General features: G+C 49.2%; 1 protein-coding gene across 17 annotated transcripts in view; it reads right to left on the reverse strand.

Moving 5' to 3' along the window:
• Nucleotides 1-3,317: 3,317 nt before the first annotated feature.
• Nucleotides 3,318-24,578, reverse strand: part of tcf7l2 (transcription factor 7 like 2) — an 84,600-nt gene continuing 63,339 nt past the window's right edge. For 4 of the 17 annotated variants that reach the window (XM_029250028.1, XM_029250024.1, XM_029250021.1 and 1 more), the window contains 10 exons: nucleotides 20,429-20,561; nucleotides 18,691-18,793; nucleotides 16,761-16,847; nucleotides 12,796-12,921; nucleotides 12,394-12,556; nucleotides 12,183-12,290; nucleotides 11,046-11,109; nucleotides 10,319-10,369; nucleotides 9,035-9,107; nucleotides 3,318-4,415 (listed from right to left, as the gene is read on the reverse strand). In XM_029250028.1, coding sequence (XP_029105861.1) covers nucleotides 4,040-4,415; nucleotides 9,035-9,107; nucleotides 10,319-10,369; nucleotides 11,046-11,109; nucleotides 12,183-12,290; nucleotides 12,394-12,556; nucleotides 12,796-12,921; nucleotides 16,761-16,847; nucleotides 18,691-18,793; nucleotides 20,429-20,561 — 1,284 coding nt within the window. In that variant the 3' untranslated portion in view covers nucleotides 3,318-4,039. Of the gene's footprint in view, nucleotides 4,416-7,176; nucleotides 7,473-9,034; nucleotides 9,108-10,318; nucleotides 10,370-11,045; nucleotides 11,110-12,182; nucleotides 12,291-12,393; nucleotides 12,557-12,795; nucleotides 12,922-16,760; nucleotides 16,848-18,690; nucleotides 18,794-20,428; nucleotides 20,562-24,578 lie in introns of those variants that run through there. The other 13 variants (XM_029250022.1, XM_029250029.1, XM_029250026.1 and 10 more) reach the window with 8 other exon arrangements.

Here is a 24,578-nt window from a genome sequence, read left to right on the forward strand (position 1 = left end):
AAGAACTTGTCCACCAATGAACTCTTGACCACGAACCGTGACTCGACATTGGACACGCGCGTGGTTGACGACAAAGGGAAAAAAGGTACAGCTACTGGGCTGCGTTTCAGAGGAGCTCCTGATGCATGTCGAGCGGTTCATGTACTGGTAGGGAGTCCTTCCAGACGACAGGGTCTGACACAAAACTGGAAATGACACCTGGAAAGAATTTAATGGCAATTTCCTAACATTTCTGAAAAAGGTTCAAAAGTGCTCATCAGCTCAACACTCCCATTTTTCTTTTAAATAACTGTGCGGCTGAGTGAATTTCCATTGGCTCCGGAATGCTACGACTAGTCTGTCTGCGAAAATGCGAAAAGCTACATTCACCCTGAGCCGAGCGCAGCCGAGCGCCGCTTCCTCGAATATCGATCATTCCAGTGGTTTCCGAAAGCACGAGCATAAATAAATTGCTAGATAAAAAGCTCACTTAAAAAATGTCACTAATTCATCGCCATTAATGGAAACACCTACGAAGGGCCTGTGAATGGAAACGGCTGAAGTAGTCCTCGGAAACTCAAAGGTAAAATCAATACCTCTCCAAGGTCGAGCGCAAACGAACAATACGTCGTAAAGTGGAGCGACACAAAAGCAGGCCTGTAATTACCGTTCAGATGGAACGTTCCGGACAACCACGCTCCTGCGCTTTGTTATCGCTGCCGGCCTCTTGGGCGTTCTGCACGTCATTCTTCTCCAACAAGGGAACTATAGCTTGAGTAAATGGTCGCAATTGAAAGGAGAAATAATGCACTTCTTCAGGGAAACATGAAGCAAAAGACACTTAGATGAGTCTGCGATATAATATTTTAATAGCAGCTTTTGGCACAATTACACGCCTGGTTGAAAGGGAATATGAGAGAGAGAGCTGTGGAGAAAAGGGGTGGAGGGATGCGACAAGACGGCAGCTCTGGTGCACCCCGTACGGAGAACCCTGAAACGCAGCAAGCGGCTAAAAAGATGCATACAAAAGCACCGAGTGCACTTTGTTTGCTGCCACTTGTTTGCGTTGGGACCGTCTTGGGAAAAGAGGGGGTTTCCTCCAGCGAGATGCTTCTTGGGTGTTGTTCCAGCAGGCGAGATCACACCTCTGCCCTTGGGAATAATCCTGAGGTTTGTCAGTTTACCCAAAGAAGCAGCACGTCCCCGAGTGCGAAACAGCTGCGGGGTTGGCGAAAAGTGCGTATCGCAACAAAGACGACGACGCAACGCACTTTGGTGGACGAAAGAACTCGGTATTAAGAGTCGGGTTTTGCACGTACAGAAATTGCAGCCGCGAGGCTGGCACTTCTAGTTTTCCATCTACACAACCTGCCAAACCTGGATGGGTCACAGGTCAGGGAGCCCAGTAGTTGCAGGCAATCGCATTGGGGTCTCAGCGAAGGCTTGAGGAGCCCCAGAAACACTCAGGGACAGAGGTTCTTCTGGGACAAGTTACGGGAAGATGAGGAGAGCGATGCAGAAGGAAGTGTCAAAGATCTGCCGTGGAGGAGAGGAAGGAGAGTCATCCCTCAACAGGTCAGGGACAACACTGCGAGGGCCAATGGAAAAGCTGAAACGGCTCCTCCCCGATGAACACCTGACGGCCAAACTTGGACTGAACAGCAGTCATTCAAACAGAGTGCGTCACAGTCATCGTCATCACCATCCACCACCGCGCGCAGCAACTCTGCATTCACGCGAGGACATTCAACGTGGGCTCATGGTGTCCTTCAGAGACGCGTCTTTAGAAGCTTGTGCCTCAGGAGTATTTATGAATGCCCCCCCCCCCATGGTCACATCAGGAAGGAAACCTATTGCTTTTCCTCACATTATATTTATTTGCACAGTTGATCCTTTTTGCAACATCATCTTAGAATAGCTTATAACGTTATATTTCTCTTATTTATAGCGGTGTCCATATTATCTCGGTACAGGCAGACAGGTGTGCAGCCAGCTAAACCCCACCTGGAACCCCTTCCTGCACCTGCCCCAGAACCCCGCGCAGGGTGTGTCAATCCTCCAAGCTCAGCAGGGCACCATTCTGACACAGCAGAAACAGTGCTAAAAAAATTTTTAAAAAAAATCAACTGCAAGAAACATCTCAAAGTCAAATGATCTGCACATACTAACTTGCTTTTATTAATACACAACCGCATGCTACAGGTACTGTACAGCATAAACATTTATTCATTACAAAAAAAAAATCAAAACGGTTTTGGAACCGTTAAAAATAATAACAAAAAACCAAAAAGAAAAAAAAAAAGGATTAGCGCATAAAATAGAACAGGAACATCATCACAGCCGTTAGGAAACATTCAAACTATTCATCATTAGCATCGTAATAAACCAGAGAAAAATCGACAGGTTACAGTCGCGTCATGTCAACTACAATGGCACCGAATGGATGATTCTTGTGTAGCTTTTTTTTTTTTACAGCCTCTTGCAAACATCAACATGCCTATTTTTTTCTATCTACCTATATGTAGTAGTGTACTTAAAAGTGGCAGTTTGTGTATTTTTTTTGTGTTTATTTAATTTTTTTATGAACCGTCCTAATATACATAATTTGGCCCGTGTGGCTTTTATACAGTACAACGTCCGTCTTTTGTTCAGTTTAGATTTAATATTTGACAATCTGCTACCAAACACATTTGTTATAGCAACATTTATACTACATACATAGCAATCTATGTAACGTCACAGCAAAATATGGTTTAAAAACAAACAAATGGAAAAAAAAAAAAAAAAACTACAGCGTTAAAGAGGGGAAAAGGAAATTATCACAAATTTTGGCACGGAAATCTGTACACAATTCTACAGTCTGGAGGTAAGACTGCGTATTAAAAAAGAAGGGCTTTAGACACGTTTTCCCCACTACTGAAGACACTGTCCCCTAAACACTTTCAAGTTTTTAAATTCTTTTGTAAAATGGCTTATAGTTGTATGAGTATTTCTTGACGTTTATGTTGTGCACAAACCAGGCCTTAGAAAGCATCTACATTGTTCATTTGGTGGAATCCAGGTTTCATTGAGGAAAAAAGCAAACGAAAGTACAATAAAATGTGAAAACTTCTTGTAAAAACCGATCATTTTTATATATATATATAAGTTGCTTACGCTAAGGAAAAAAATATTTATACAATGTATTAAGAAAAAAATATTTAAAAAGGGACAACATACAAGATACAACGAGCAATCTCTAAAGCAATAAATACTACTGGTCCTAGCGTTGTGACTTTTTGAATTTATCATCCCTACCCATCCCACCCCCACCCACCCAATCCCTCCATCTGCCCCCCCAGCTCCCTTCGCTGCCCCACAAACAACAAACAACTGCATCCCCAGCCCCCCTCCTCCCTCCCAGATAGAACATTAATAAAAATCTAAATTAAAAAAGACAACGCCCTGGAACGATCCATATTAACACAGTTTCCCCCAAATATTTCTGTACATTTAAACAATAACGAGTAACATCACAATTAAAGTTGTTCCGCACAGTTGAACAGGTGGCACGACCTCTTTTTTTTTTTTGGCTGTGCCAAATTCTGAGATTTCAACAGACCTAAAATGATTGGTTCACAAGCTCGTATTTAATACAAATAATAAACAAGAACCAACTTTTTCTTTTTTTTTTCCCCAGAAAGCGCTGAACTCGATCTCTCTAAATACCAGTCTTTTTTCTCCACCTTTTTGAGTGTCTGGTGTCTGTCTGCATCTACGTACAGTAACAATTACTTATGTTCAGTTTCATTGATAAACACTAAAGACTTAATGGTTCTCGATAGAAATTTTGGCAGATTCACAAAGCTTATCTACAATTCACTGTACTGCATGTTTTTCCTACTTTGTTATTGAGTTAATGAGAGGTCAAATATTGACCAATGAACTTGATAAAATTATTTTTTATTTTATTTTAAAGCCGTTCGGCACAAAATTGGAAAACAAACGTGATAAAAAAAAGAAAAAAAAAAAGACACGGAACGAAAAACAGGGCAAACGACTGGCGGAGCGGAAAAAAGGGCTACTCTATTGACTTGGTGACGAGCGACAGGGGCTGAGAGGGCGTGGAGCGGGCCTGACACAGGGCCGACGAAGACCCTGGCTGCCGGGACGAGACCTCCGGGCGCTCCAGCGACCCGTTCTGAGCACCCGGCTTGCCTGCCGCGACGCTTCCCAGCAGACCCAAAGATGGTGGCGTGTGGAGGTGTGCCAAGGGGGCTGGTTTCATAGTCAGTGGGAGAGGTTGCATCTGTTCAGTCTGAGGTTTGGAGTCTTTCTGGGGGGAGGCGATCAGGGAGGGGGAGGAAGGGGGCGAGTCGAGTAAGCTTCCGTCTGAGGAGGGGGGGCTGGCGCAGCTGCCTTCACCTTGTATGTAGCGAATGCACTTTTTTTTCCTCCTGCAAATGGGGGTGGGGGGGGGGAAGAGAGAGCGATGAGCAGGGGACGGCTACACATTCAGCTCTTCGTTTACCTCCCGACCGATCGGCTGGCTGCAAAGTTCGCCTGGGGTCAGAGTGTCCGTCCCGGTGTCTCATTTCTTGGAGAAGTATAGCATGGTCTTACACCATTTCTTCAGCCAAATATTTTAGTCGTTCCAATCAATTGGGAATTTTGCTCAGACTTAACATCTGCTAATCCAGGTGTCAAGTCTCTTCTCTGAGTGTTTCCAAGCAGTGGGAAAGCTGTAGAGACGCCCCTCGCCCCCAATCGTCCCCCTTCAACTTAACCAGGCGGAAGGACCTCTCTGCCAGTCCGAGCGAACGCAGCCTTTCAGGAGGACAGGAGGGCGGGCGGGGCGGAGGGAGGCGAGTGACAGGCTGAGCGAGAAAGAGACAAACAAGGGGACCAACACGCAGGAGGAAGAGGAAGTAGTTCTCCTGACTAATGTCCTCTTGGGCAACACTGAGGAGGAACGGGAAGGCGAGAAAAGGACTGACCGCTTCTCCACTTTACAGCCTCCCCCCCCCCCCTTTTTTTTTTTTTTGCTTTATTCCCCACTCCCCCCCACCCACAACATCCCTCGTGGGAGAGGGGGCAGGGTCAGAGGTCAGCACAACCAAACAGTGTACAACTCGCCCGAAAGACAAGTCTGATGAGGGGGCACGGGGGTCATACCGCTGCGTTTGCTCGTCGGCACCCCACCCCCTCAACGGCGCCCACCCAGCTGCCTGGGTGTGCCTCAAGCCAGTGGAGGGAGGTTACAGGGGAGACTGGTGCAAGGTGGCTAGAGAGCTCTGACCCCTGACCTCCGACCCTGCTCTGGCCCCCGCTCACGAGGCCCTCAGGAGGGCCAAAGCCGCAAGGCTCTGGAAAGAGTCGACGTCCAGGAGCTGCTTGGCAGAGAGCCGTCCTGCCAGCTCACCATGCGAGCGCAAGAAGACGGGGAAGCTCTCCACGGCGTAAGTCTATGGCCACGGCTTCATTACCACCGCACCCCTTCCGGTGGGAGTGACTAAGGGCTAAGAAGGAATCGTGAGTGCAGAGTCTAGACCGAATCAACGTGACTCCGGTAAGGATCGTTTCTCAAGTCATACCCCTCCCTGCCTGGAGTTGTGTGGGTTTAGGTTTCAGACAGAAAGAGAGGAGGGCAGATAGACAGAGAGAGTGACTTCAGGATTCGCTCAAAGCCACGTATGAGCACATTCTATGCTGAGAACAGGCAGGACGAACAGATTCCATGCAATTTTTTTGGGGGGGGGTTCTGAGAGCAAGGGAGGAGAGAGGAAACATAAAGAGGGTAAAGACAATGTTGACAGATGTACAAAGAAATAAAACTGGCAAAAACATGGAAAGAAAAGTCCAATCGAAAAAAGCAAGCAGAAGCAAACAGATGGACAAATGAGACTCCGCCTGTTTGAGGCGAACAGAACAAGGCGATTTACAAGGAGCGAATGCAAGTGCGGAGCAATGTGTCGGGCTGCTTGTGTCGACAGTGGAGTAACTGCCAGTCAAACCACAGTAAATAAGGTAATATCCATTTTTAAAAAGGTGTATTGATTCCTGGCGTTTGCCTGCGCAGCAGATCGATTCCACGGTCTCCGAGGAAACAGAGCCTGAAGTATCTTTTCAGGGTAACCCAACGTAACCCGCTCATCTACCCTCCAAGAAGTCCTCGAGCGAGCGCAAAATAAAACAGCGGCCGGCCTTTTCACTTCTTCCCAGCTCCCCTCCATTACCTGACCTTCAAATGGGGGAGTCGAATAAAAGCAATCTGTCCGTGAAAGGACATTCATGTTTTTTTTGCGCTCATTCATACGGGGATGACTGAAAACACTGGAGCCAAGGCAGCTTCAGCCTTCCCTCTATTCAGATGCAGAGTTTACAAGTTTATGCATAAAAAATGTGTAAAAGTTTGAGTTTCCAAATGCTGAGTAAATTTTTGCATGAAGTTCCTGCCTTCTTCAAGTGAAGGGCGGTAAGGCCCCATGTTCATCTGATGACTTTCAGACTCAGATGATGATTAACTTGACCATGATGGGCAGGACAAGCTGGGGGATTAGATGGTAGCTGGAAATGGTGAAAAAAATGAACTGGCCATTCTCAGAAATTTGGTTGCAGCTTCAGGTAGCCAAACAGGATCCAAATACTCAGGTTCCTGGGTGGCGGGCGATTCCTAAACCCATTGAGTGGTTTAGCTAATCGGGGTTCATTAATAGGATGCCTGGTAATTGGGGTTCGCGCTCCAGTGTCCCTCAGAAGGCATGGGCTGAACCAATGTGTGTCTGCTAACCGCAGCGTCTCCGGTGAGCAGAGAGAGCAATTACCGATAACCTTGGAGGTTTTCCCACATCTTAGCAGTAGGAAAACAGAGAATACGTTGCATGGGAATAGTAGTGTGTCCACTGGACACCGAGCAGAATGCTAAACAGCGTTCTTCTGCTCTTCGTCTGCCATCCCTAAACACCACTACACACTTCATAACAGTCCCTGGGTCAAAAGAAACAATCTTCTACGACGGTGCGAGTTTACGAGCGACGCCTTTGATTATACACATTAAAACGTGCCTTCAGGCACGGGAAAAACATTACTTGAGCTAAAACGCTAAAATAAAACTACAAATTTCCATAAATGTTTTTTTCTGTCCTGAACTGTAGGTCGTCTCAAAGGAGAAAGGTTTTTTTTTTTTCCTTCTTATTAAAATTTTTTTTTCTTTAGTAGATTAAAAAAACTGGGAAAAAAAACCCGTGGAACGGTACAAAGGGTTGCACAGCAGACAGGTATGAGGATGGTGATGCGTGGTGACACGATGACGACGTCACAGCGGAGGGGGATGGAACACGGCATGCCTCACTTTCACGGCAGTGATGTAGGAACAGGCCTCACGGGGGCACAGTCACGATGGCGGGATGAGCGTGAGGGGTTGGGTGGTTGGGTGGAGGCGCAGGCGACACACACAGGGGGGTATTACTTAGCAGAAACAAATACCTACCATGACAACATTCCCAATTCAAAGACTGCTTGTGTCGGAACAGAAAAACAACAGGTTGGGACTAAGTCAGGTTATCAGAGAGAAGTGGAGGCATGATGAGGACAGAGCCACGGTACGAGGGCTCCTCCCGCCAACAAGGAGACAGTGGCACACAGGGGGAGGGTAATCGGGCCGAGTCAGGAGCAACTAAAGCAGGTATGCACCCCGGGGCAGAAACCCATCCAAACGCTCAGTGACCGAGTACATCACAGCGATTACAGATGTAGCGCTGAACACCTAACAATTACCTGTTTCATTCTCCATGTATTTATGTTGATGAAATGAGGTAACTGGAGAGTAAAGGCCACACAGTCCTGCGCAGCAAGCCGAGTTGTGTTAGAGCACCATGTGGTGTCTCCAGGCAACGGTTTTTCAGAAAAACTTCTGAATAGATATTAATTATTATCTGCAGGTGTGACATCACTGTTGACGAGTGCATGTTGTGTGTACATGCGTGAACACCTCGTCCTGGTAGGATTCACCACCCTGACACCTCCTGGCTGCTTCTCCCAAGGGCTGCTGGACTCCATTCCTGGTGGACTGTGTTCATCGGTTCCCTATCCAACGAATCCCTCTGGCCCAAGATGTCTGATCAATCGCAGTTAAATGACCCCCAAAAATGCACCTGGGTGAATAATTGTATTTTACCAACACTGTCCTCCAGGAAGTGAGTGTGACCCTCTATTACAGGTCTTGATGGCACAGGAAGTTCGCCAAACACCACCTGGAACATCTGAGCTATGCTGGTTGGGGCAGGAAGCTGGGAGAACTGGGGGGGGGGGGGGGGTTGGGGGGTGTTAACCTGGGGCTGGAAAAAGAGGTATACTTTTAAGGAAGAGGGAGGAAATGCATTTTATTTCGCTTTTTTCTGAATCACCATGTTCACCACCATCACCATCACCCTTAAGTTCTCCTTCCCCAGAGGTTCTGTTCAGGGAGAATACCTGCATGGTTTGCACCATAAACTCAGCTGGTCGAGACCAAATAAGGCACGACACTTCTTTGGGGTATTTGCATCTGTTATCCAGAAAGGTAAACACAACAGGAAAACACAGAGAGAGAGAGAGAGAGAGAGAGAGAGAGAGAGAGAGAGCGAGCGAGCATGTGTGTGTGTGAAAGAGAGAGAGGACACTGGTCATTGGACACACATGGTATGGAGACAGGCTCAGGGTCCAGCTGGGGTTGCAACTAGCCACTCCCTCCAACTTACAGCCAATCAGCATTCCAGCCATCCTGCCATCCTGTACCTGCACCCACCCAGCGACCATCTGAAGAGTGGCCTGTTACATCCCGGGCCTTTAAAACCCAATCCCATCTTTCACACCATAGAGCTAAACCCACAAGTAACGCAGGTGAGGCGAGGGAGAGCACGGCACTACGCCATAAAAGCCTGCAGAGGGCATCCATGGGGGGGGGGGGGGGGTAAAATTGTTTTTGGGCTGAATGGCTGCAAGGAGAGATGCGGCATGGCTGAGAATAGGAGAGAGCAGCAGTCGGGACCCCAGGTGTTACCTGCCCTGGAGACTCCAGCCACATCATCATACACACCTGCAAGGGCCACACCAGTTACTCTGTTGGTCGAGGCCAAAGCGCGCTCGGCATTTCTTAGGAGCACTCAGATCTGAACAGACGGAGAGGGAGGAAGACAAGGAGGGAGGGAGGATGGGAGGTAGGGAAGCCAGCAGACGGAGGAGGAGGAGGTGGGATTGAGAGGAGGAGGAGAAGAGGGACAGAAATCAAGAAAAAAATGGAAACAAATGAATCTTGCTAATTCAAAACTCTCCAGTCATCTTTCTCTTTTTTCTCATTCTCCTTTCTCTTGCTTTTTTCTACAGATTTTTCCCCAAACGAATGCTTATGAACTAGCATTAGCACACGTGGCAATTAACTGTGCAGTATTGGCTCCCCGTAAAGACGGCCAGGCGAGGAGGTTAGTGATGCTCAGTAGGAGAGAGAAACAAAAACCAAGGGGTGAGAAGAGAATAAAACAAAATCGAAAACACGAGTTTGGGAAAGCCACTGTTTCAAACTGTAGGCCACACGGTCCAGATCAGGCTACTTTCTAAAATAAGGCAAGAACTAAAAAAAAAAAAAAAACACGACTACAGATATAATGGGGAAGTTGCAGATGGGTGATGTTACTCTGCCGTGGATTATGTTCACTCTTGTTTTTCTGTCTTTCTGTCTGTCTCACTTTGTAACAGCAGCAGCAACGGCAGCGGCAGCAGCAGGAGGACAGGGCAGAGAGGCGAGGCGAGGCAAAGCAATGCCAGGCCGCAGCGATAGGGGGCGGTGCGGTTAGAGGTGCAGCTGGGCACGTGGCAGGCGCGACACCCGAGCGGCAGTACTATCTAGAGACGCTCGGCGGCTGTGCAGCGTAAGCGGGGCGATGAGCAGGGGGGTTAACAGTGCGGTCATGCTGCTGCGGGAGCACAGGCGCAGCTACTAAGGCAAATAGATTAAGGAGGTTTACTCTGATTACACATGTCTGGATCTCCTCATGGCCCGCAGACCCACTCGTGAGACAGTCACTTGTATAAATATACTGCATATTCAATTTGCCAAATGGGGAATGCTCTTGAATAATGTATCACCCTATCAGAGCAGCATCATTAGAAAAACCCACACTTGTGCTTGGAGCAGAATAAATGAACAAGTGAAACATCCGTCAAAAAAAGAAATGTTTTAAATGTATATTACACTTTTTGTTTAAATGACTATGTTATATATTTATTCATATATATTTTTACTGTACATACATATACATAAATTAATACATAATAAAAAAAGAGAGACAAGTTAGTAATTGAAAACTCAAAATAGCATTAGCACCTGTAATCGGAGGGAGGGAAAGGCAAGGGTTTGGAAAATACTCTCTGTGTTCTGGAAAAAGAAAAGAACAGATACAGTCCTTCAAAACGGGGTCCCCATCGAACCGGGAGCATTTACATTAACTCTGCATATTTCCTTCAACGCACAAAAGAATGATACTCATAGTAGTAATAGTGATAATAAATAATAAAATGATAAGGATGAACAAATTAGAATTAGCAAACCTCCTTAATTTAGAGATGTGGGTGATTCGATGTTGTAATAAAGCATGCTTTAGAACAAACAAGCGCAGCCTGAGTTAAAATTTGCTCACGATACAGAAGCAGCACCATCCACCAGAAAAGCAGGGCCATGAATGCGCGCGCACACACACACACACACACACACTCACGCTGAAAAAGTTAACAGCTCTTCAAATGATTGACATAAACATCTGTAACAAAATCCATTTCATAATATGACAATACTTGATATAGGGGTGGGGGGCTGTAGAGCAAATGGGGGGTGGGGCCATGCACTGTCAATGTGTTATTAGCACTTAAAGGGTAGTAACAAGCAGGCTAATGTTTAAATGTTGCATTAGCTAGCATAACCACACGCGACATGTGCCAGGCAAAAATAAACACACAAACAAACAAACAAAGGGGAGACTTTCATGTGCGAGATGTCACACGGCTGACACATGATGGCTATCCTCTATCATAGGAGATAATTGCCGCTCACTTACCGTTACCGTCGCCTTGCTGCTTTTCCCTTTTTCTCTTCTTCTTCTTCCCCTGTTGGGAACCCGCCAAGAAGGAGAAACAGACAAGAACCTTAGTTATTATATTGCAGGAAGGCGAAGACTTGAAGAGGAAAAAAAAGAGACCCCCTTTTTTTTTTTTTCCCCTCCCCTCTTTGAGCCCAGAGGTTTCGACAGCCGCTGAGGCTCCGTAACGAGGTTCTTCCTCTCTTTCTCATTCTCTCCTTTCCCTCTTTTTCTTTTGCCCTCTCTTTTCTGTTCGCAATTTGAGGCTCTGGTGGTATCTTCAAGAGGGACCTGGTTTCCAGCGCAGCAGAGGGGGCGGGGGTGCCACAGACAAGCTGGTCCTTCTAATCATCCACCCACCGCCCATGGAAGGGTCCGCGGCACCATATGTGTGCGTCGAAGTCGGCCGCCGCGGCTCTAACTATCCCCCGGAGCGGGGGAGGCCGCGCCGAGCAACGGGCACAAAGAAGCTGTAGATGGGGCGAAGAAATGAGCCCCTTGGGTGCAAACGTCCTCGAGTCGATCTCGATCGATCGGCCCCCGATCGTTCCCCCCCAACCGATTAGAGGGGCTCGTTTTATAGATCGCCCCCTTTTTCCTCGTCACTGTCTGCGCAACGGTGCTGCCGTCATTTCATTCGAGCACTTTGACACAGGCCTTGGCACTGTGCCAGGAACACGGGTTCCCCTTGACAGCCAGAACGGCTCTGTGGATGAGTACTGACTTTTAGGGCCCATTTAGAGTGGCGTGAAACTAAATCCGAGCCATGAGGACAGACTAAGCAGAGGAACGGGAGGAGGAGGAGACTGGATGAGACGAAAAAGAGACAAAGGTGGGCTGGAACAGACAAAGGAAAGATGAAGGCAGGGAGGAGGACAGATGGAGACGTGGAGAAGAGAAGGAGAGATGAAGGGCAGAAGGGGAGGAAGGAAAGGAGAGAAAGAGAAGGAAAGATGCAGAAACAAATGAGAGAAGTGGAGGAGATGAAGGAGAGATGAAGTGAAGGAAAGATGGAGAAATAAAGGAGAGAAAGAGGACAGATGAAAGAGTGTCTATGCCAACGAGCTGCCTCGTCGTAGTATTGCGCTTCTGGCATGTTGAAAACTTAAAACTCACATAGTTGTCTCGCGCCGACCATCCCGGGTACAGCTGCATGTGCAGTTGTCGCTCCTTCCTGGCCAGCTCGTAGTACTTGGCCTGTTCCTCCCGTGAAAGCGCGTGCCACTGGGGGGAAAGCAGACAGCGCCATTGTCGCGTCAGTAGGCCGGGCACCATCAGCCAAACGGACCGAGGACAACAACATGGGGAGGGGTGGCTGGTGGCTCACCCTCCGGCCGAGGATCTGGTTGATGGCAGCGCTCTCCTTCAGTGTGCACTCAGCCACCACCTTGGCTCTCATTTCCTTCATGTAGAGCATGAAGGCGTTCAGCGGCTTCTTTATGTGAGGCTGCTTCTTCTTCTCCTCCTCCTTTTTGGCGTCCTGGTGCTTCCTGCGGGGGGTTGGCAAACCATAAGCAGGCTGTGAGTCCTGCCGGGAACCTGCCTGCCGCTGTCGTGCACGTTGTGTACATCTCTCCAGCCTCCAATGCACACCTCATACACCCTCACAGTGGAGCAACAAGCTGTATTAGCCTGAACATTTCACCTGTTTCCTCATAGAGACAGTCACGGTCCCTCTCACACATACTGTCACACAGAGTGATCGAAGGCAGCAGCGGGAGGAACTCACGAGCTGTTGAGGGAGCCAATGTCGCTATGTGAGGACTCCTGCTTGACGTTGGGCGTGACGATGGCCGGGTGCGGGATGCCTGTGGTGTGCAAGCTGTGATGTGGGGGCACCATATGTGGGGGGAACCTGGATGTGACAGAAACATGTAAATCATCCTCACACACGTGTCTCCCTGACAGGTGGCCCCAATCCCACTAGTGTAAAAATGTCACCTGAAGAATGGGGACTCCCCAGCCCCCTGTGTGGATGTCCACACACATTGTCACAGCAACACACCTTCAAGCTCCTGTGATAGCGAGGGCTGAAATATGGTGCTGGACCCATGCCCATGGAGCAGGAGGGCGTCCTGCCTCGACCCGTTTGTCTCAGTCACATCCAAACTCCCCTGAAGGACCAGCCAATCAGTCCCAGAGGCACAGGGTGGGACGCAGAGCCACCCTCGGCCCGGGGGGGGCAGGGGGCGCACACACTCAGCTAATCTTATTCTAAAGAATGAATAATTAAGCAGCTGTTCTTCAAACGGAGGAGCGCCGAGCCCTACAGATGGTGCCTGTGGCGGTGTGAATTAACCACTGCCGTGCTGTGACGCTCCTGCTTGCACCCTCAACAGCCTGGGGGAGCGGAACAGAGTAGAGCAGAGGGGCAGGTTGAAGAAGCTGCCCAGCATCCCCGGGTACCAAGCGTGGGGGTAAGAAAATGACACAAGGAAATACAACAGGACAGAGGACCTGCTGATCACAGTGCTTTGTGTCCAATACTCTATATGTGTCTGATATTTAAGGACAGCAGGTGGTGCAGGGATTAGAGCCACTGCCTTGAAACCCACGGTCCTGGGTTTGAATCCACACTCCTGCTGTAGTTCCCTTGAGGGAGGGACTGGCCCTGGACTGATACAGTCAAAATTACCAAGTAGCTCAGTGTAGAAATGTCACATAATAAAGTCACCTGGGGGAAAGTGACACATGATAGTATATAATAATGGTACTGCGAGATCCAAGCTGCATGTCGTTTATCCGTGTATACACACACACACACGCACGCACGCACGCACACACCTGTAAGCACTAGACACCCAGAAGTCAGGAAGTTGTCATCAGAGGCCCTCTGACTGGAACACGTGTGATGGGACCCGGTGCCACCAATGGCCCAAGGAGGGTGCAAACTGGACACTTGCAGCATGAGCCTCAAGTGGACCAGAAAGTGCCAAACAAAGAGCAGAGCACACACGTGTGTGCGTGGGTGTGTGTGCGTGCGTGCGTGCACGCTGCAATGAGGCCATGCAGAAACCTGTCAGAGGCTCCATGATGTGTATAAAAAAAAGGAAGGGGGGAAAAAAGGCAATTTTTTTCTCCCTTTAAACAGCTCATTATCCACCAGAGTGTGTCTGCTTGGCCCCCAAGCCAGAATATAATGATGATCCTAAACTTGCGAGGAACAACTAGTTTGTGCGGGGAGCCCCCCCCGGGGGGGAGCTGCTGGCCCCGCCTTCTCTCCTCATGGCTGACAGGCTGCTGTTTACGACACGCCGTCCTCTGCCCGCCCCTCTATGGTGCGCTACCCCCCCGCGAGCTGCCCGGGGTGCTCAGTCATTATCCTGCTCCCCCCTGTCCCATCCGTGGACCCAGTGCACCCCCCCCCCATAGACCAGGTTATGGTTTAAACATGACGGAGCTCCTCTTTGAAGCGGGACCTGTACCGGTGCAAGCCGGGGCTGGGCAAACGCCTTGGACCAATTTACAGACGGAGAGGGGGCCCGGCGGCTCCGACGTCTCAATCGGGGGAGGGGGGGTTGGGATGGGTCACAGCATGGCCTGAGCAGTGTGTCAGCGAGAGGCATTTAATTGCCAATCCGAGGCAGCTTGGTGGCTGTTTAATGTCTAATGACCCGTCGGCCGGCTCCCAGGGACGGCCCAGCCCTGGGGGGGCATATCAAAGGGCGTGCGGGCCTGGTGGAGCGGCCTACACTTCCTTCCTCTGTCGCACGGAGGATAATGGACCGCTACGCCTGTCACCCCATTACCAAAATAATGTCTTTCATTTGCGGTGCCTCCTCGCCGAAGCCCCAGCACACACCTCCACCTCTCTTCTTATGCCATTTCTCAAGCACTGTAGTACCTGTTCCGGGATCCCGCTGGGGGCCGTGAGGTGCTACCCTGCTAGCTGCATGCTAATTGGGCCGCCGTAAGGCCCCATGTTTCGCTTGCCCAACATGAAATGTGGGAACGACGCAAAGCAGCAGCTCCTGGGCATTCGGGCTCGGCGCAGACCTCGTGCTTTAGAAGATTATTTTATTTTTTGGGTCGTTTTGTCTCTTCCACCCCTTTTTCCAACAAAGGGACATGACCACGGCTAACAAACAGGTTAAGAAAATTGCACGCTTTGCCCCTCCCCCGGCGAGCCTCCATTTACAGCTGCAGACTCGCTGCTCTTGTCTGTTTTAACACAAACACGCTAAACTCCCATCTCCAGAGGCTGGGGCCTTTACCTATTAATCTATGCTAATTTAATTACGTATTATCAAAATGCATTAGCTGTTCCCAGCCCCCCTCGCAAATCTCCCAGCTCCTCCACCAATGCAATTAGCCGGACTGGAAATACGATGATCACAATATAGGGCCCTCATTAGGCCAAATTAGCCGTCACTTAAACACAGGTCCGCGGACTGCCGGGTAAGCAGATGCCGTGGCGATGGAGGAGGAAATAACGAGAGCTCGACCGTGGCGCGGGGCTCGGAGCCAGCAAACGTACATGGGTGCGTAAACCCAGGCCTTTCCCGCACTCAGGTACCAACCTGCGTTTTACTACGGCAACCCGAGCAACCATGTTTATCTTGGCACCTAGAAGTGTCGGAGTAGATTCGGGGCTCGGGAGGGGGCAGCACGGCAGGCTGGGATACGGAGTATGAATGCGCAGCGTGGCCAGGAGCTGCCGGGAGCCTCTTTCTCCATCAGTCGGCAATTAAAGAGGAGAGGTCGGTGGCCTGGAGACAGGCCCAGCGCACACTGCACCTTCCTCTGCATGCCATAAAGCACATGTGGGGGCTCAGGGCAGGGCTGGGCACCGTTGGGGTAAAGGCCATATGGAGCAGGGCTTTTTCAACCGAGACGCTGGAACAACAAACCAGGAGATTTGTCAACTGCGATTAACCCATCCATCGGGATGAGAGGCAACATGTGGCCCACATCCCACAGGACCAATTCAGGGCAGAGCACGCACGCTCACACACACACACACACACACACACACACACACACACAGCATTCCCACAAGGCTGTTTGCGGCGTTAATTACTCCTCAGCCAGCGCTTAACAAGACAAACAAAGCGCTGCGGAGCGCCTCGGCCGGAGGGCTCCCGGCCAGCCTGGCTAAGTGATCTCTGGGCCATCCAGCAAGCGGCAAGCGCTCCTCCTTTGTTTCCACACTTATCAAAAAAAACCTGACAAGGTTCTTCAAAACGCAGCTCAAAATTACTGAACTTTAGTGCACAGCTCTGCCCTGACAGGACTGAGAAATACGCAGCGGGATGTGGGAGCGTCGCTGTCCGAGCCTGTGCCTTCCCTCATATCCCACCCCCCACACACACCCCCACAGTTTTGGGAGCAGCCTGCAAAGATACACTCTTAAGACTGCTCTGCCAATGCAGCCCAGCAGCATTTCCTCCCTAAAAGAGGGTAAAAACGGCACGCAGACTCAATCGCTATCTCTCAGCGCTCAGCTGGGGTAAATGTGATTTACAGGGCCTCATTATAAAATGATCAAAATGATTAATATTTCAGCAAGTGTGGGCTGCAGAGGGGATTCGCTCCACTGTATTTTTCATAAGGCCGGCTCGGGCACAACTCCCCGAGAGCAAGCAGGCGGGCGGGCGGGCTTCCTCAAGATGGCTCCGTGGCCTCCTTTCCCCCGAAAGCAATCCCAAACGCAGGTGTGTGTTTTCTGCACCTTGCTCCCAGAATGCAGCTCACCTTGACATGGAGGCGTTAACGGTGAGGGCAGTCGGGTAGGGGTGCCTGAATCCGCCCGTGGTGATTGGGTAGACCGGCTGACCTTGCCTGCGAAGAAGAAAGGCAGAGGAACAGAGCAGAAGGTAAAATCTCCCTGCGCTCCCAGCTTTATTCTCTTTTGATCAGAACAAAAATCTTGGGGATTGCAGAGTGGGGATCAAAGGGAGCAAACTCCGAACAATTTGAATGCCACAAATCTGATAGGAATGGCTAATTAAATTTTATAACCCCTGCTTGTGTCAATGGAATCCCTCTCCCTGAGCTGGAACTAGGTGTTTTGTTGTGATAATTAAAGACGAAGCGCCGAACGCTTTAATGGAGCCATCACGCTAATTGAGGTCTACACATCCAAAGGAAAACAATAATGAATGTAAATTTATACCAAAATAAAGTACAGTGAATCAAAGAGCCGCGTCAACGCTCCCGGCCTCTCTCGGTATTTAGATCGCGGTGAGAAAACATTAAATTAACAGAGCTTAATTTGTAGACTTTTGTCATATTAACAAGTGTTGACAAGAGCTACCAAGGGAGAGTCCCCATGTGGAATTGTGGGTAAAAGATTGGCAATCACGGTTCATTACTTTAATTGGACAATACAGCAACATGCAAAATAGCATTCTCGCCACAAAGAAGCAACTTGGGTTTGGGGGGGGGGGGGGGGGCGCGCGTTGGTTCACTCTGGTTGAGGGTGTAAAGAGTGGACAGGGCTGTGTCCAAATCCACCCCCGACATAGCGGCGTCCGGAAGGACAGTTGCTGAAGGCATTTCAGGATCCTCCAGAGAAATGAGGCGAGGAGGAGGCGACAGATAATAAGCGCGACGCAGACACAGAAGCGACAGTGGTCAAGAACGTGCCGAGACCACGCCGGGAACCGGGGACAATCAAACAAATCGCTGTAATTAGATGGCGAAGTTACATCTGTCCCCGTTAATCTAATCTCACTGAGTGTTTTCAGAAAAGCCACTCTGGGAGGTATTGTTCACACTCCTCTTCAGGTTGGCGCAGTTCAAACTGGAAAATTAATTCCGAGCGAAAGGATGACACTGCTGTTAATGCAGCACACAGCTGTCAGGTACTCATGATAATAACGGAGTAAAAAGCAAGTTAGCGTGAAAATCGTGACAGCAGGTGGTGTAGTGGTTAGAGGCCCCGTGCGTCTTTGGCCTCAAAGGACCGAGGTTCTAATTCCACCTTCTTGATTAAGGTACATACCCAGAACTGAGCTAGTAAAAATGATCCAGCTGTATTAATGGGTAAATCAGGATAAGTAGCTTAACACTAAGTCACTTTTGAGAAAAGTGTCAGCTAAATTGATATATAAATGAAAATAAATTAAATACACTGTACAAAAGCCTATTTATAGTAGTGACAGCAGTACGTCAACTATTTGTTTTATTAAACTCGTAGGCGAATGAAGGCTCAAAAGGTAGGTTTGCTCACAGAATGTAATCTGAGTAACAGTTATGGACAAATAACAGCATCTAAAGAGCTACAGGGAAAACTGGCAACAGCAGTCAAGTCATTTAAAAAGTAAATGTAACATTTGAGTAACTGGCAAAGTTAGTGTAACATTTGTGTAACTACAGAAACTGTAACAATGAAAAATATGTCAAGTTCATGTAACAGAACTGTTACAGAAAGTTTCCACAATGATTTATAATAAAACAATCTTACTGGACAATTACATCAGTAACAACTGGCACATTAAATAGCAGGTAGTACATGGAAACGAATACGGTAACAATTTCAGTTTAACATGAAAGCAGAGCAGCGCACTTGGCTGTTTGACGCACCAGAAATGCAACAGCTAAGCTGGGACGGCTAAATTAATGAAAGGAAACACAGGAAACCACTTTTCATGGAATAGAATTTAAAAAAGGAGTTGCTTACTGTGGTACTAACCATCCTAGCGGATGGGGGATTTGACCCACAGCGCCTGGTGACAGTGGATAGTAAGGAGAAATATCCGGAGGATGTGGTGGTCGTGGAATCCCTGTAGGGAGCAGAGGGGGGTTATTTAATTAACGTATAAAGATGAGAACGGACAAAAAGGGAAACATACTCAACAACCATATGCTGCTTTCGGAGGGTTACTGGGTTACGCATCGTAAGAGGTCCTGCTGTTACAGTCTAGAATGCGGGAATCAAACTGAAGGTCCTCCTGTTGGACCCTTGACCAAGATAGTGAAACCAAAAGGTCTGGAAACATCCAGCTGGAGAGGTTTTCAATGGGCACAAATGTGTGACATGTTTTGCTCCACATGAGGTACTTCTATAAGCCAGTGGAGGAAAGCTGAAATGTGTAAAACAGGGTAAAATTCTCTCATAATACAATCATGTGTTCAACACATACAGAGTCAGTGCTATTTTCTTCACTATTAAAATTACATTGGATTTTTCCTCCGGGGTGCAGATCCAGCAGAAAGGGGCCGATGCGACCACCATGGCTGTCAGACAGGCAACCAAGCGGTCCCAAGAGCGACTTCCTGACCTTTGGCTGAACGCCGTCTTTCCTCACACTGTAGCACATTTCACACACAGTGATTCAATCTAACATTAAACAATGAAAACAAAAAAAAAGAAAAAAAATGTGGGTTTGACTTGACACCTGGAAAAGAAGCTGAACTGACAAACTGGCCATTTGGCCAAAGTCAATGAGACCTTGGCTAAGAAACAAGAGTTACTACGAGTCTGTCAAAATTGAGCTTGCCTAATCTCGCAGCAGAGGGAAAAATGCTCGGACATAAATATACACGTCTCACTTCAGGATCTCAGCTGCTTGTTGGTGAGGAAAAAAAGAAAAAGGAAAGAAAAAAATTGTGACAATTTTCCAGGCCACACTCATGACTACAGCACTCGCTGGTAAAATGCTTAACCCTGAGAGACAGGACGGATCTCGGCGTGGCCCCCGCTCCTTCCTGCTTGCTTGCTCGGCCAACATGCTTTGGCGCATGACATGTATTATGCCTTGATGCATATTTTCGGTGTCTGCTCCTCTCAGCTGCTGTTTCCTTTTGGGCGGCGTGTGGGGAGCTGGTTTCGCTGCTCCGCTCTAGTGCGTCGAAAATCCTCGGAAAGCGACGCCTCACAGCAGGTAAACAACAGGCATCACCCAGACAATGTCACCAGTTTCTAAACAGCAACAAATTTTTTTTTTTTTTTTTTTTAAAACCTCTAAACTGGTTTCGAAAGTTTTCCTAACATTTCCACCATGGGCCGAGATGAGAACCCCACTGCTGCACTGAGGCTGTGCTGTGCATTTAATGCCGCTTGGTAATTAATCGAGTGCTAAGCCTAATTAAGCACTGCCATTTACCACTGCATTAAACAGCATCTGCGTCATTAGTGTCCCTGTTTCATAACGGATATGTAATAAGGAAACGTTACACACACACGATAACTGTGATGCTTAGTCTTGGGACAGATGGCTTGCGGAATCGCTGGTGCCAGTCTGACAGCTGCAGCACACGACATCTAAACAGGCAAAGCGGGGACCTCGGCCACAGCGATCATTAAGCACCGAGTGCTTGTTGTTCTCCTGTTTATGCCCCACCCACCATTTCATTAGGCGACGTTGCCGTCTGACGGCAGTTAAAAGGGTACGGTGCAAAGCTACAGCTTGCCCTACCTGTTTTGGGGTCCACGTCGGTCTGTAGATGTGGTGGGGGGTTCCCGGGTGTGAAGTGCTCGTTGCTGTAGGTGATGAGGGGCGTGAGGGGGTGCACATGATGGGGGTGCTGGACCACAGGGACCTTGTTGGACTGACAGAGAGAGTGGAAAAAGGTGGTTAATGTCAGTAGGGACGAGGAAACAAGGCGCCACCAATTAAATAAACACCGTTAAATGGGTTCTGTAAAACATGCCCAACCCCTGCCAACCCCCCACCAATGCAGCCCTGATTAGTGCAGCCCAGAGGCACCTTGGGAAAACCCCACGGATTTGTGGGCCTCCAGCCCTCGAGACGCTGCATGCCAGAAAACAACGATAGCAAGCCAATGCCAAGCACACGGGGTCCTGTAAAACCACCACGTGGGGGATTTAGGGAGGGTAGGGTAGGGTAGGGTAGGGTAGGGTAGGGGAGGGATGGGTCAGCTGACACAGTGGAAGCGTGTCCCCACCTTTGGGGTGGGGGAGAAACACACTAATTCAGGCTGAAAAACCTACCCGCCACCTTAACATGTGAACCGAGGCCATTGTGGAGCCAGGGGACTGGAGGGGGGGGCTTAGTTTAACACCCCACCCCCCCACCCGTGCTGTTCAGATCCCTTTCCCACCCGGAATCGGCTTTTCCTGCCTCGGGTTTGCATTATAAAGGGAAATATAATTTCAACATTTCACTAAATTGGTTTTAGCAATGTAATCTGCTCTTTGTGCGCCTAAGTGGTAAAGGCCCTTTTTCAATTACACAAGATTACAGACTGACAGGGGAGCGCTGAGCCGCGCGACACCGTGCCCACCGCCGCACAACCATATTCCCAGCAGCCCCCGGTGTAACCAGATTAGGCCGTGGCGTAGATTAAACAGAGCGGGGAGAAGGTGATGGATGGATTAGAGTCTGGTTTCATTTCGCTGACTGTCTTTATTTCTTTTCATCTCTTATTGGGGTCGGGAAGCGGGAGGCGGCGGATGACCAAACCATCGGCCAGGCGGCCGCTACACCGGTGAGGCGTGGGGCCCGGCATTGCAAGACACTGTGGCACCGGTTACAGGGAAGGGCCCAAAGTGCCCTGCAGCAAGAGCAGGATCTTCCAGAAGCGTTCTCCCACGCCGGTCCCTGGTGACATTCCAGCGGTGACCCCTGACCTTTTTGACACACTCAAGACGACTAAGTGGAAAAAGCAGAGCTGAGTTTTCAGAGTCCTGAGAGGGGAGCAGGCCAACAGCGGCGCCTCCTGGTGGTCAGCAGCACCGGCCACCCCTCCAACCCGCACTGCTACTCAGTACTGGGTGATTTTTCATCGTTTTCAAATTTCTCTGAAGAGGCTGTGTGCGGGAGTTGTTTTTTCAGGCATTGAGGAAGAGACAGAAATATCATCATAAAGAATCAAACACATAAACGCAACCCTGCCCCCCATTCCTTCTGTAAAGTCAGCCTATAGCATCAAGAGATGTCCTACGACAAGTGACAGTCACAGTCGTCCGACCACTACGTGGGCAATGCTGACACCACAAATGGCAGGTTTGCTCGGACGTGAGCGTCGCCCAGCCGAAATGAGCCCAGGAACATCTTCATCGGGGGTCTTTTTTCGGGAATTTACAGAGGAGTCGAGCGAACACATTTGCACTCTGCACATTCGTGTGAAGAGCCGCCGACTCGTACCGCTGATGCCCTAGAACCCACTTGCGTCTCTGAAATGAAAAAACGGTGGAACCTTGAAGACTGAGTGAAACAAGGTAAAGTTCACAAATGCTGAGGGCTAATAATTCATAGAGTAATAATTCAACACTGAAGAGATTGACGGGCACCACAAATGAGGACTAATCGGACCAAACGGCGCCCGCCTCCCTGACAGTCCCCAGCTGTCGATCAAGTGGACCTTTGGCACATTCTCCGCAGACACAGAGGTCAAAGGTTCAAGTCCCAGGAATACCTCAGTGTACTACCTTTCAGCTAGGTGCAACAATACTTCAATAATATTCTTATTTTCCATTCAATTACAAACTCAAAAACACACTTTGACACTGATACTGACAACATGACAAACCACCATAATTGCTGAAGGGCCACGAGTGGCTTCTTCTGTGTGAAAGTCCAACCTAATTTTCAGCACTAAGTCTTCACGCTTGACTGAGCACCTCACCTCTTCCAGACCCCCCCCCCACAAACCCCACACCGGATCTGGCCCCCTCTTGGACCAGGTCCCCGACCGCCTGGGCCCGGCAGACACCTGCCCCAGCCGCTGATGGACGGTGAGCGGAGAACGGTGAGTATGGACACCGGACAAAGCGCCCAAAGAAAGGAAATGCACCGTCTTTTCACTCGCACCCATTTTCTTCCTTCATAAAGGCGGAGGCCACTTCCTGGCCATGCACCCCCACACCAAAACGCAAAGAATGAATAGAAAGAAAGAGAAATTAAATGGCCTGAGCTCCCTCACCCCTGTGCCCGCATACTGACACACACACACACACACACACACACACACACACACACACACACACACACACACAGCCACTCGCAAACTCAAAGACCTTTTATCTGTCCTGTGTGTTTTCTGCAGAACCGAGGGGGTGTCCACAGAGCCACTTGCACCCTGGACCCATCCTGCCCCATTGGTGCTCTCCCTTGAAACACACCACTGGAGGTGCAACAATTAAATCTCAGGTGCAGGAAAGTACTGGGAAGGTACAAATGATGGAAGTCTGTGTGTGTGTGTGTGTGTGCGTGCGTGCGTGCGCACACACGCGCAAGTTGCTGACACTTCAGTAAAGCCGTTAAGCAGAATGCCCTTACGTTAATTGTAAGTGACAGCGCCTGGGCGAGGCCAGTAGAGTTTGACCCCCCATTGTGGGGGCACAATGGAGCCGGCACTTGGGACGGAGTGAGCGACGCTGCGGGACAATGACGGGGCTGGAGGGGGGGTGAATGGGGGGTCCGGGTGGGGGTCAATCTGTAAAGGCCCCCCTCCTTCCCACACCATGCCGAAGGACTGTGCCTCCTCATTTCTTTGGTGACTCAAGGTTCCCAGAGAGGAGGTGCTTCCCGGAAAAAAATCTGCACACGTGTGTAACTACGGCACTGTGTTCAACTGCACCGCCGAGAACATGTTCTCCCAGAGAGATGTGGACATCTGGAATGTTGCTGTGTCTCTCACACACACACACACACACACACACACACACACACAAAGCAAACCCTGTACACAGCATGTGGTGGGACAGGTTTGAATACCAACACAATACAAGGAGTGCACACAAACACGTAGTAACAGGGGCGTAACGCTGAGCGTTAACACCTTACAATTACAGGACCTGGGTTTGAATCCCACCTCTTGCTGTCGAGCTTCGGCAAAGTAGTTACCCTGAACTGCTCCAGTAAAAATCACCCTGCTGTTTAAATGGGCAAATCAGTGTAAATTGCTTAGTGAACAAGCCTAACAGTACAAGTCACCTTGGAGAAAAGTGTCAACATGGAGGAAAGAATGTAAGTGGCACATATGTGTTGTGTTCAATTCCACCAAATGCAACAGGACTCGAAAGGTGACAGGTTCATGTTCCTGCTTCGCCGCACCTGACAGGGCATTTTACACACTAAACATGGAGGTGGAAACCCAGAGATCACACATCATGATCAACTGTCATTGCTGGCAGAGAGTTTAATAAGCTGAAGTTTTGTGTGTGTGTGTGTGTGTGCGTGCGTGCGTGCGTGCGTGCGCACGTGTTGGGGCAGCAGTTGACAGCACAATGATGGATGGACAGCCTCTCAGGGAGACAAATTCCAACACAAGGTGAAGAGCTCGCCAAACATGTGAACTGATAACTAACAGGCTGGTGGCTGCCGTCCAAACACTCAGCGTGACAGACCGCGGAAGGGCCCAGCTGTGTGTGTGTGTGTGTGTGTGTGTGTGTGTGTGTGAGAGAGAGAGCGAGAGACAGTGAGAGAGCGAACGCAAGAGAGAGACAAGAGTGTTTACTGTAGAAAAAGGGTTGCCTGTTTTTGAATTAACTGTGCAAATGATGTATAACGAAATGCCCTTTTTAGAACTTGTCTGCATTTACATTCGTGTGTGTGTGTGTAAGATTGGCGGGACGGCGTAAATCACCCAAGGTCAATCTAT

The sequence above is a fragment of the Scleropages formosus genome, chromosome 3 (assembly GCF_900964775.1).
Source record: "Scleropages formosus chromosome 3, fSclFor1.1, whole genome shotgun sequence".
NCBI classification, from domain to species: domain Eukaryota; kingdom Metazoa; phylum Chordata; class Actinopteri; order Osteoglossiformes; family Osteoglossidae; genus Scleropages; species Scleropages formosus.